This window comes from Oryctolagus cuniculus, chromosome 6, assembly GCF_051225735.1.
Source record: "Oryctolagus cuniculus isolate XC-2025 breed Fujian yellow rabbit chromosome 6, ASM5122573v1, whole genome shotgun sequence".
In the NCBI taxonomy this organism is placed as follows: Eukaryota; Metazoa; Chordata; class Mammalia; order Lagomorpha; family Leporidae; genus Oryctolagus; species Oryctolagus cuniculus.
The window spans coordinates 45,485,908-45,499,368 of record NC_142872.1 but is presented as its reverse complement, the minus strand read 5'-3'; the positions used below and the strand labels follow the sequence as shown (position 1 = coordinate 45,499,368).

Sequence of the window (13,461 nt, the reverse complement as noted above, 5' to 3'; positions counted from 1 at the left end):
AAAGCTGAGTTTTCTATACAAATTATTTTATTGGTTTGATATCAATATATGGAATTTATTAAGTTCTTTAACTCCAGCAACTCACTGATTGTCTCAACACTGTGAGATAGCAAAGTTGATGTCATGTGCATCTCACAGATAAGCAAATGGATGCACAGGCGGTGAGTGACTTGACCACAGTCTTGTGAGACGTTAGCTGGCAGCAAAGTCCAAGTCCTCTGTCTTCCCATCCGATGTACTTTCCACTGTGCCGCACTATGACAGAGCAGACTGGGGAAATCCCCACAGTGCTGCCTGGCACCTGGGGTGTTTCTTCATCACCCATTGAAATGCACAGGTGAGCCTTCACGGGCCACTGAACAAGGGGTATAAACTCCTTGTGGGCAGGAAGAACTAAGAGCACACACTTCCTGGTACATTAAGTAGGCTGAATAATGTCAGTTGGGTCAACTGACGAATCTTTTATTTTTAAAGTAATAACTACATCAAGTCAGCAGCCTAACTTTACAACTTAAAATGTTTACTTATCTTGATTTGCTTCAAAGGCAGAACAACATACATAGACAGAAAGAAAGAGAGGGATCTTGCATCTGCTGGTTCCCTCCCCAAATACCTGCAATAGCCAAGGCTAAGGGGCCAGACCAAATCCAGGAAAAAGGAACTCCATGCAGATCTCCCACGTGAGTGTGCAAGAAGCAGGATCAGAAGTGGAGCAGCCAGGACTCGACCAGGCACTCTGACATGGGATGCGGACGTGCCAAGTGCTACCAAAGAGTGGTCCAGGAACTGATGAATTTATGATTCAATCAGTCTCTTTGTTTGTAGACTTGCAGTCTTGAACCTGTTTCTTTGGACCATCCATAGCAGGCAAAGAAAAGGTGATGTGACCAGCTTTGTTTATTCCCAAGTCAGTATATAATAGAGAAGGACTCATAACATTTTTTTCAGTCAAAAATCTCGTTGTGGACAGTCAACACTTGTGCAATCTTATTTTATGCAGGAATCATTTGGGTGGCTAGTTCAAAGACTGCAATTATAACTAAAGCATTAGATAACTTTAGCATTTTTTCTGATGCTTCTTAATATAGCTTCCAATGTGCACTGTCTCCACACAATGGTTTTTCACTAAAAATAAGCACTTCAAAATGGGTTGCTCTTCATCCTCACTTAAACACTTAAGCATGGGGTGGGCCTGGTGGTATGGCAGGTTAAGCTGTAGCTTAACACACCTGATGTCATGTAAGAGTGCCTGGTCAATCCTGGCTGCTCCATGCTTCTGATCCAGCTTTGTGCTAATGTGCCTGGGGGGCAGAAGATCATGACCTATGTAGTTGGCTTCCTGCCCACTGTGACAGATCCAGAAGGAGTTCCTGGCTCTCGGCTTTGGCCTGGCTCAGCCCTGGCTGTTGTGGGCATTTGGGGGTGAACCAGTGGATGGAAGCTCTCTGTTTCTCTCTCTTAGTCTTTCTTTGTCACTCTGTCTTTCAAACAAGTTTTTTTTAAAGCAGTCAAGAATAACAGTGTTTCACAGGACTAATTGCAAATTTCATAAACTCTAGATGTCAGTGGGAAAACCCAAGAGTTTTCAGATGCACTTGGTGCTGGGAACAATTGAGATGGGATTCAGGGAGCCAGTCTCACCAGTGACTGCCCTCCAGCCACTTCTGGAAAGAAGAGAGACCCTCAACTGCTTCCTCCTCCTCCCTCTTCCTACTGCTTCTGTCCTGTTCTTCTAACTCAGGATGCAGTCAGGCTGAAGGAGATGTGGCAAATCTTTGTTCCCAGCGGACCTCAGACGGCGGGACAGAGATCGCAAAGACGCCTTACCCGTTCCTGTCCTGAACTCTCCACCAGTGAATCTCGGAGCTGTCCAGCAGGTAGTACTCCTCGTTGCGCTGCAGCGTGAGTTCCTGAGGATCGTCTGTTTGGTAGTCATACAGGGCGATGACCAGGTTCTCCTCAGCTTCCCGAAGTGACCGCTGGCGAAGAGAGGCGGCAAAAGTGAGCAAGACGTAAGAAGGAGGGACAGTGTTAAGCAAGGTCAGCACGTCCTTGAGCTTAACTTGCCCCCAGACATGAGGACACTGAAGCATTTGGTGGCATAAGAACACTAGAAGCTTAAAAAAAAAAAAAAGGCTGGACATACTGATTTGGGCCCAGATCGGAATTTAAAGTGAAGATAGTTGTGGAGCTTGAGAGGTGATGATGTCTTGGGTACCACAGATAAGAGTCAATGGGCCTGAGGCTTTTGCCCTGAAAGCTAAAGGAGGCAACAGTTGTGTTCCAGGACACCACAGGAGATAAAGGAAAGCTATGGCATGGGCGTGGCATTCGTCTTAACATAGGTCCACCCCACTGATCAGTCCCCATGAAGAGGAGGAGCCAAGCAGGGTTCTCAAGTTATGGTGTCATCTTCCCACAGGGGCATGCTGGACTCCCATGGCAGTGTTTGGCATGCTACAAAGTTTGAGGTGTGCTCCAGCATTTAGTGGATAACAGCTAAGAATCTAAAATGCTCTGCAATGTTCCACATCCTGTACAGCTCTTTTGAAATTTTTTTATTTATTTGAGAGGCAGAAAGAGAGAGAGAGAGGGAGTGCATGTTGGCGTTCATTCATTCATTCTTCAAGTGCCTACAACTGCTGGGACTGGGCCAGATTGAAGCCAGAGGCCAGGAATGCAATGCAGGTCCCACAGGGGAGTGGCACGAACCCAATTACTTCAGCAAGATTGCTACCTTCCAGGATGTGCATCAAAAGGAAGTTGGAGTTAGGAGCCAGAGGTGTGTATTATTGTATTAAACCCAGGCATTCTGACATGGAGATGTGGGTATCTTTTTTTTTTGAAAGGCAGAGTGGACAGTGAGAGAGAGAGAGAGAGAAAATTCTTCCTTTACCATTGGTTCACCCTCCAATGGCTGCTGTGGCCGGTGCGCTGTAGCCAGCGCACCGCGCTGATCTGAAGCCAGGAGCCAGGTGCTTCTCCTGGTCTCCCATGTGGGTGCAGGGCCCAAGGACCTGGGCCATCCTCCACTGCCTTCCCGGCCATAGCAGAGAGCTGGCCTGGAAGAGGGGCAACCTGGACAGAATCTGGTGCCCTGACCGGGACTAGAGCCCAGGGTGCCGGTGCTGCAGGTGAAGGATTAGCCTAGTGAGCCGCAGCACTGGCCGAAATGTGGGTATCTTAACTGCTAGGCTGAAATGCCTGCCCCTGTATCATAGTCATGGGATAAGCTGCTTATAATTATAGTAAGTAGGATATTGAGCCTAGATCCTACCTCTATCCTTACAAAGCACTGGGTTCCCAGGAATACAACTATTGTCCATACTGGGGAAGCTTAAAAAATGTTTAGCTCAGAACTTTACCAAGATATGGATGATCATTACAGGTGGGAATGCTGTATTTCAGTTATTAACACAATATTTATGTATTAGTTGAACTTGAGTTGCCAAATTTGAATTACCAACTTCAATGGGATTCTACCTATTGGTGTGAGCAGAGGACCATTTCACTATGTCTTGCAGTGCAGACATGACCCAGCATTTTTTGTATAAAAACATACATCATGGGGGACTGGTATTGGGGTGTAGTGGGGTAAGCCACTGCTTGTAATGCTGGCATCTCATAGGGGTGGAGGTTTGAGTCCTGGATGCTGTACTTCCTGTCCAGATCTCTGCTAATATGCCTGGGAAAGCACGGAAGATGGCCCAAGTCCTTGGGACCCTGCACCTACAGGGAGACCTGGATGGAGCTCCAGGCTCCTGGTTTCAGCCTGGCCCAGCCCTGGCCATTGTGCCACCTGGTACTGAACCAGCAGATAGAAGATCTCTCTGTCTTTCTCTCTGGACTCTTTAAAATAAATAAACATTTTAAAAATTAAAAAAATACATCATGTCATATAAATTATCTTTTTTTCCTTTTGAAATATTGCAGTTAGAGCACTTACTAATTCTTTTAAAATATACTTGTTAATGTAAGTTGTATAAGCTGTGAATTTTTCCCAGGTTAACAAAGTGAGGTTTATCAGACATTCGTGATAAAAACCTAGTGCTGGTCTGACCAAGATGGGAGCATCAGGCTGGAGACGGCATTTGGGGAAACTGAGAGTCTGAGGGCTTAGGAGTGGCTCGGGGGCCAAGGTGATAAGGTAGGGCATGGGGTGAGGAAGGCCCCACTTCCAGGCCACTCTGCTGCAGGCCTCAGCTCTTCTGATCCACAGGGCAGAGCTCCACTGGGCTGAGAGGGGACTCACAGAGAGCCTGGGTCACAGGCTCAGGGACAGGGAGCCTTAATAGGGAGCTAGGGGCAAAACGTATAGGCAGACATTCCTGAGTGAGCCCTGAGGAGATGCTCTGGCTCGACTGGGAGGGCCCTGGAAGGAAGGACTGAGCTTCCTGGGTGCAGAGGGACCATGAGCAATTGGAATTTGGACTTCAATATGAACCATGAGCACGTTCAGTGATGCCTGGGGTGTCAGTGACTTCAACCATGGTGTTCCTCCAGCTTGACAAAAGCAGCCACCATGTTTTTCACAGAGAGCACTAAGTCTGAAGACATAGCTTCCTATATGTCCAGCCAGGGTGGCATTTCTCAGGTGAGGAGGAGAATGAATTCAAATGGTTCAAAGGAAGAGATGTGCGCGATGCATTTAGATGTGTGAAGGAAGCTGAACAGCGATTCCTGAGCTCCTGTGCTCAGATTGGCCCAGGCAGTATCCACAGGGCTCCCCCAAGAAGTCTCAAAAGACAACAGATTAAGGCTCAAGGAAAGAGCGGCTGGCTGTGTGCGCTGGCGTTCACCGTCACTGACACTGAAAGTGAGGCCGGGGCAGGCTGACTTTACATGAGATGGCAGTGGAGGGCGAGCTGCCTGCACGAGGCTCACGTGGGCTTTTGATCCATGTCTTCAAGGAAGGTGGGGAAATAACGTCTGGAAGTTCAACGAAAGCAAAGCAGAGGTAGTTCATCTTCTGAGACAGTGCAAGCACATTCATTGCTTTCTTGTAGCAAAAGAGTGCGTTGGTGACAGATCTAAGAATCCAGCCCAAAAAGAATAAAAGCACACCAGCCAGAGGTTTGGCGGGTGCAGCGATTCTTTTATGGGAAGGCTGCCAGCTTGGAAATGTCACCATGCTGGCTGCAGGGAGAAATGCAAAGCTCATTCTTGAGGAAGAAGCCTGAGGAAGCAATGCAGTAGGTTCTGGAATAACAGGCAGGTACTTGAATGTGGATATTGGCTTTCATATTGTGATAGGGCGAGGGTTGCTCTTCTTCATCTCTATCTTTTCTCATCTCCTTTACAGAATGAGCTTCCCCGGCATAGGTCCTGTGACAGCCAAGCCTCCTAAGTCAGCACACTACAGACCAGTGGTTCTCAAACCTGAGTGCACCCCAGAATCACCTAGCACCTTAATAAAATGCGTATCACTGGACCTCTGCCCCTGAATTTTGGATGCAGCAGGTCTAGGTAGGGCCTGAGAACCTGCATTTCTAACATGCTCCCAGGTGATGCTGATGCTGTTAGCCCATGGACCATAATTTGAGACCCACTTTGTGAGTCAAAGTCCACTACGTCAGAAACCCTGCATCCTGCTAAGTTGATGAATGGCCTTGGGAAAGTCCCAAGACCTCTCCTGGGACTCAATTTCCTAGCTTCAAAATGAAAATGAAACTACAACCTTGTAAAGTGGGTAGAACAGAGAGTATGTCTTAAAATAAAGAGTTCAAACATGGAAGTACTTTGAAATACATATAGTATTACTAAGTGTGTGTTTCCGAAGTGTTTGAATGTCAAGATAGAGAATAAGTACAATTTGATATACATATGAGCTGTTACTGTACTCCAAAGTGGTCCCGTGGGTGGACACACAGTTTGATACCAGTGTTTGTTGCATGAACAAAGTGTGGTAAAGGATGGATATTCAGCTTAGTAGTTAAGACACGAGTTAGGACACCTGTGTCTCACATTGGCGGGCTGGAGTTTAATGTCAGGCTCCAGCTCCTGACTCCAGCTTCCAGCTAATGCACACACTGGGAGGCGGCAGGGATATCTCAAGTATTGGGTCCCTGCCTCCCAAGTGGGAGACCTGGATTAAGTTCTTGACTCTTGGCCCCGGCCCAGCCCTGTTCCAAACTCAGCTGTTGTGGGCATGTAGGAAGCCAAACATGGACGGGAGCTCTCTGCCTCTCAAGTGGAAGAACGTTACAGTGCAGCACAGCTTTTTCAGACGAGAGGTCCTCTAAGTGGGTAGACCACGAGACCGTTCAGGCCCACAGAAGCTGATGTGTGGAGCTCAGCTGAACCACAGTGGGCTGCTGTATGCAGACAGGGCGTGGGAGATCTGAGCAGACAGGAAAATGCAGGTGCAAACTTGCCAACAGGCTGCCAGTGCCATGGGCCCACATGCGCCTGAGGCTCCGGCTTTCACTCACCCTGTTGTCCTCAGGAGTAGGAGGAAGAGGCTTCTTTGAAGCTGAAACGGGAAAAACAGAGAGAGAAGATGAGTAGGAAACCCAGAGGGCCCCACTGGAGGGTGGGGGCTTTCAGAGGAAAGGGGCCCAAGAAGAAAGAGGCTACAAGGAGCCGCTGAGACACAGGGCAGCCGGGATCGGTCTCATGAGAACCTCTGCTCTCTTTCAGGGGCTGATTCCCAATTCCCCCTTCTAGAAGACACCTGAGATCTCGGGCAGTCAATATTCTGGGCCTCCTCTCTCTGTATTCCCCGGAAATGTCTGATGGAGGTGATTAGACCTGGGCCCTTCTGTGTAGGCACAGAGGCTTCCACGGATGCATCTGCACCTGCTGTACCCAGCAGTGGGAATTGATGGATGACTCAGGGGCAAGTGACTAACTGGCATCCTACAGCTGCTGTGGGGTGAGGAGGGGGTGGCGGGGGGAGGTCGCGGGAGCCCCTTTTGCAGATGTGCTCTTGCTGCCTCCCTTCAAATTACCCACTCCCCCAGCCCCCCCACCCCCAGGCCCTAGCTTGGCTTTTTTGTCTCCGTCTTTATCTCCCGTCTGTCTCTTTCTCTTTTCCTCCTTTCTCTGCTCTTCTCTTTCTCTCTTTTCTCTCCTCTTCCCTTCATCTTCTCTTTTCATGTCTCACTATCCTTCCAGGCACTGCAAAGGCCAGGCCTGGAATCAATGGGCAGAGGCCTGTCTGTGTGTAGAGGAATTTGTGCGGATGGAAGGCAGCTTAATGCAAAGATCCTTTAATTATTAGGGACTGGAAGGGAAGGGGATGCATAGGTAGGTGGTGAGGGCCTTGTCTCGGTCTGTGGTTAACATGAAGTTGAGCAGTCCACCAAAGAAAATCCACACTTTAAGAATGGAGCCCAGCCCTGCGCTGCTCCCTGATCAAGGGCAGGCTGGGCTATCGACTTGGGTATAAAATTAATAGAGAAGAGGGAAAATGCATGTGATGCCCGTGTGGTTACTGTTTGGCACTCAACTTGGAGCCAAGAGAATGGTGTACTCTCCTCCCCACCACTCACCCTCACTGCACCCACATAAGCCTCGTGGCCTTGGGTCCCTCCAGGTCTGGAATTCTGTGACTGGTGTCTTTTCTTCTCCTGGCCTTGCTCTTCCCTTGCTCCCTCTCCCTCTGTATGAAGTTGTTACACGGTCACAGCCACTTCCAGTTGCAGAAATGGGTGTTGCTGTCAGTTGGGTATAGTGGGGTCCATTTTTACCCAACCCCTCTTCTGACTCCCAGATACATAAGTACAGCATTAGATTCTTCCACAAATCAGGCAGACTAGGAGACACAGTCACCATTCACCAAGAACTCATTAAGTTCTAGCAATTATGCTAGGAGCTTTCTACAGTCCCACATACCATCATTATTCCCATTTTACAGATACAGAAACTGACTAAGGCAAGAAACTGATGAGTTGGGATGCACCAGATTTTTTTTTAACTGCTTAGAGACCCTGTGTTGCCAAAGTGCCCAGTGCCAGGAATCTGAAAAGCCTTAACCCCAGGTAGATGACCATGTGTTTCTTGTAAACTCTGCTCTCAACTGTGTCAAACTATGGTGCACGGGGTTGTTGAGCCTAATCAGATGAAAGCAGAGTGGGGAGGAGACAAGGGGGAGGTAGCCGTGGTTTGCGATACAAAATCCCACCATCAGCACAGTGGCTACACAGAACGTCCCTGGAAGTGAGTGAGGGTGGTCAGGTCCTGGGTTCTTGAGGGGAGAAGCTCCATTCCTGGCATGGTTCTTGTGAGTCACTCAGATGTTCCCCATGCCGCAATCACATATCCACCACGCAGCAGGGGGGAAGATTTGGCACCCTGCTGCCGAACAGCCGTGATACGCACGGTGACTAGCATGGAGAGAACTGCGCAGTGGAAACACAGATTCACAGAATTCAGGCTTGGAAGGGGCTTGGATCTCATCTTAGGCCCCCTAAGTCCTGCCATACCATCTGAGAGATGAGGATGTTAAGGTGCTCTGGCCATAGCAAGATGCCAGCAGGCATTTGGAGAGGACTTTGGCTTCGGAAAAGGCCTCTCCCCACCCTGTTAGGGTAGTGGAATCCACCCAGACCAAGTTTTCCACATCATTCTCATTAAATACTTGCCTTCAGGAGTAAGGCCAGCAGGGCTAATGGGGAGTCTCACTGTCTTCTGAAATGGTGAGCCTTATTCTGGGACAACAGGCTGATAACCTTGAAGGACTTTCTTACCCAAAGTGCAGGGTGAGAAGTGGTGGCTTTTAAAGTGGTATAAAGAGAGGCTGTGACTCAGGAAGCCACAGAAAACCTAGCCATGTGTTATATCCGCCCTGGATTGTGAATCTGAGGTATCCAGTTGTAGTACAATAAAGAAACTGACAGAGGTGGAAAAGTTACTACAGTAAGAAAGGTTGAGAGCAGAGGAAAATATAAAGCAATGCACAGTGGCCATCGGCCTGGTTCAATTACTGGGTGTGCAGAGTACCTCCTGCTGTGGCCTTGAGCACCCTGAACTGCTCAAGGCCATTTTTTTAATCACCAGAGAACCCAGAAGAACAATAGCATAACACATATGAAAGTGTAGGAGTCTCACTTTATTGGAGGTCATGGTTAAGTCCTCACAAAAAGGTAAAATCAAGCTGTAAGGCCAAAACAACTTTTTGTTGTTTCTCTTTGCATTTGGATCATGACTTCTTTTTCTCTAAAGCTGTGGAGGTCAAGGGCAAGTTTAAATGGGAGTCAGGGAGAAGCCACAGAGTGAGGTTTCTTTTCTCTGTCTCCTTTCCTCCCAAGTATAGAGCCCTACATATGTAATTAAACACATGTGTGAGGGGGTGTCACTGTAATACACAAACAAATAAATAAATGGAGGCATAAACCTCTTAAGGCTCTCTCTACAACTTAAGAGGTAAGTAGTTCATGCCATTCAAATTTCTTAACACAACAGGGCTTCTTACACTGTACAGTGTGCACACATTTCCTGGTCATCCTGCTAAAATACATAGTCTGATCCAATATGTCTGTGAAGGAGCCAGAGAATTTGCCTATCTAACTAGCTCCCAGGTGATGGTGATGCTCTTGCCCTAGGACCACCCTTTTGTAAGCAGGAACAGTCTGGAAGTCAGCCTTGAAACGAAAAAGTATTAGGAGACTTGTGGCAAAGGCCCATGATTCCCCTCTGCAAAGTCTGAAGATGTAGAACTTTGCACTCAAACTCTGATGATGGGATGCTCTGTCAGGGACATTTCACAGAGAAGGAAGGGAATTCCAGTCTCTTACCATTCTTGGTTGGATCATACTGGGCACAGCCCACCGCAAGTTTCTCCAGCTGGGAACAGCACCTCCACCTCCCATCCATCCAGAAGTTAGGGTGATACTTGGACACCAAGCTGTTATTATTTCTTGTTTCTGAAAGGGGTGGACGCCCGCAGAAGAGTTATTTCCAGATTAGTCTATCAACTGCCACCAACTTGATACCTTCCTGAGATAGGACCTTACTGTGTGTTGAATGCACATTATTCCCAACAGTCAATAGAATGGCCTTTACCTGGGCATGTGACTTTCTTGTGATAATTGGCTGAGGAAATGTATGTCAGATTTGGGCATCAGCAGATCTGGGTTCATGTCTGGCCCTGCCTCGGGTTGTTATGTGTCCTTAGGTTGAACAAATCCTCCTCTGAGCCTCAGTTTCCTGCTGCTATGCCACGAGATTGTTGGACCGAATCAGTGAATCAGTGGGCTCCGTTAAGGAAAACAGGAAAATCAAGAGAGAGGGTTTCCTGCCCTTCTACCTCTCCCACCTCTGACCACAACAACTTGGCATTTATCCCTTCTAGATGTGCAGCTTGGTGGATTTGTAAGGTTTGGGTATGAGAAAGGGCTGTGCTACTGAAAAACAGTCTAAACACTGCAGAACGAGACAGTTCATCTCTAATGCCCCTTCTAGCATCCAAATCCTATGTGTGAAACTCCTTCAGAGGGAGAAGAACCAGCAGACTCAGCTGGGGTCCTTTTGATCACTTTTTACTCTGTTTCATGTCCAGTGATTGCACACTTTGTCTGGTTACATTAGAGAGCACATCCCCGCTTACCCGCACTCGCCCTTGTCCACATCCCGTTTGAGACTTGCAACAACCTTGGAAGCAAATGTGAATTGCATTTTTATCCTCATTTGTCGGATAGAGGAATCATGGCTCGAGAGCTGAAAGTGGCTTGCCTGCTATCCTAACCCCTTAGAGGCTGCAGGCTCATCAGCCAGCACAGTAACATTAACAGAGTGCTCTGGGATGGGTGTTGTGCTAAGTGCCCAGCACGTCCTAACTCATCAGGCTCTCATAACCCCGTGACTGTTACTGGTGAACATCTGTAGCTGAGGAAAGAGACACACACAAAGGTCAAGGACTTGCCCGAGGTCACACACTAATCTAAGAGCTAGGATTTTTGTTTTGGCAGCCTGGCTTCCCATCCCTCTACCTCGAATACAGGGCAGGTCCTGATGATTCTGTGGGAAGGTGAGGTTTAAAAATACACTTACTGATGATCTGAGCACCTTTATTTTTTTTTTAAATTTATTTAATGAGCATAAATTTCCAAAGTACAGCTTATGGACCACAATAGCCTCCTCCCCCACCGTGTCTTCCCTCCCATCCACAACGCTCCCCTCTCCCACTCCCTCTCCCCTTCCCCTTCACATCACGATTAATTTTCAATTATCTTTATATACAGAAGATCAATTTAGCGTATGATAAGTAAAGATGACCACATTTTGCTCCCACACAGAAACATAAAGCTGAGCACCTTTAGAGCCACCTAACGTTTACTGTGTACCGACTAGGGGCCAGCCTAGTGCCCTAGACTTGACTCACATCAGCTCGGGGAATGGGCACTATAAGCTCATCCTGTCCTTTTTTGAAAGATAGGGAAATGGGGCAGTTAAGGAACTTGTCCAAATGCACACAGCAAGTGGCAGAGCCACAATTTAAGCCTGATCATCTCTCTTGAGGGCCCATACTTCTTCCCACTAGAACCAAAGTGGGCAATAAAAAAGATTTATTTATTTATTTGAAACTCAGAGTTACAAGAGAGGGAGGGAGAGAGGGAGGAAGGGAGAAAGAGAGATCGATCTTCCATCTGCTGGTTCACTCCCCAAATGACTACAACAACCAGGGCAGAGCCAAGCTGAAGCCAGGAGATCGTTCTGGGTCTCCCATGTGGGTATAGTGCTTGGGCCACCTTCTGTTGCTTTTCCCAGGCCATCAGCAGGGAGTTAGATGGGAAGTGGAATAGCCAGAACTCCAACCGGCCCCCATATGGAATGCTGGCACTGCAGAAGGTGGCTTAACCCACTGTGCTAGAACACTGGGATCCCACAATTTTTTCTTAAACATCCAGACAGTAATATTTTAGATTTTGCTGGCCAAGAGGTAAAATCAAGGCTATTGTATAGGCATTACAATGTAGTCTTTAAAATGGACCATTTATCAACACAAAAAGCAGTCTTAGTTTAGAGCTATAAAAGAATAAGTGGCAGGCCAGGTCTGGTCAATCTGAACTATACCAGGTGTTGCCTCTTGGGCCCAGGTGAAAACTTGAGACTTTACACCAACACTTGGAGGGGGAAATGCTGGGCCGTAAGCTGCTCTCACACCCTATTCTATTGTGGGACACAAGCCTCTAGAATCAAGGATCCTAGAGACTCAAGGGCACAGGAGTTTATTTACCTTCTTTAAGGGCCAGCACCCAGCGCTGCCGGCTCTCACGGTCTGGAGCGAACACATACAGGAGGTAGTTGTCATGCACAACCTGGAGGCACACACAAGAGTCCAAGGTCAGCAGGGTGCCAGAGACAGATGAATGACAGCAGGCCCATGTGCCTTACTGGGCAAAGGGCAGGGCCTCAAGTGTCTGTTGCCCTATACGCAAATACTTGGGTGATTAGGAAACCAGTGTCTTTTATCCAGATGTTGGGTGCTGTGCAAGCACAGGGCGAACCTCCACGGAGTAGGCTGCTCCTCTGACGGTCCACGCCACCTGTGAGCAATCGGTACATTCAAGCAGCAGGACAAAGTTCTCCCCTTCACGAGACAGCTCATTCACTTATCTGAATTTTTCACTAATTAGAATTCTCCTGCCAAATGCAAGTGTGACTTATTAGATAACAAACGTGTAATTGAGATTTTAAAACACTTCTTATTTTGAAACAGTTTACGACTCACAGAAGCTCCAAAAATAGTACAGAGTTCCTGTACATCTTTCACCCACCTCTCCTCCCACTGATAACATCTTACATAAGCAGAGCATGTTTTCGAAATCAGGAAGTCAACTTGGGTACAATTCTATTAACTCAACTACAGACTTGTTTGAATTTCACCAACTTTCTTCATCACTCATTTGTAACTGAGAAGTTGAACAACTACGCAATACACGTCATTCCTCTTACTTTCACTCCTAAAAATTCTGACTCATAAGGATTCCTTTTCTAATTGAAAGAAAATTATTTTTCATATGTCATTAAAAATGGAATATTCACCCTCAGGTTGGCAGACAAGAATGAGACCCCGGAATGTGCAAGGAAACATCCATTCCTTTGGAGCCATAAATGCCAAGAGTGGAAGATAAGGATTCTACGGACACCTCCCCACTCCCCAGCTCTGTCCAAAACTTTCTGCGATGATGGAAACATTCAGTAATCTGTGCTCTCAAATACAGTGAGCACCAGCCATCTGTGGCTACTGAATATGTGAAATGTGGTCAGTATGACTAAGGAGCCAAATTTTTAATATCATTTAATTTTAATGAGCTTATATTTAAACACCCACTTGTGGCTTGTGGCTACTGTATTGCACAGATCTATCTCTGTGTAATTCTCTGGGTGTAAAATCAATACTTAAAAAAAGATTTATTATTTGTTATTTGAAAGGCACTTCAAGAGAGATGAGAGAGAGAGAGAGAGAAAGAGAGAGAGAGAGAGACTCACCCATCCATTGGTTCACTCCCCAAATGG

The 13,461-nt window shown here is 47.2% G+C and overlaps 1 protein-coding gene across 1 annotated transcript in view; it reads right to left on the bottom strand.

Moving 5' to 3' along the window:
- Positions 1-13,461, bottom strand: part of ITK (IL2 inducible T cell kinase) — a 67,757-nt gene that overhangs the window by 32,868 nt on the left and 21,428 nt on the right. Inside the window, exons 3-6 of the mRNA XM_051843561.3 lie at positions 12,179-12,260; positions 9,738-9,866; positions 6,432-6,472; positions 1,828-1,979 (exon numbers count right to left, since the gene is read on the bottom strand). Coding sequence (XP_051699521.1) covers positions 1,828-1,979; positions 6,432-6,472; positions 9,738-9,866; positions 12,179-12,260 — 404 coding nt within the window. The remainder of the gene's footprint in view (positions 1-1,827; positions 1,980-6,431; positions 6,473-9,737; positions 9,867-12,178; positions 12,261-13,461) is intronic.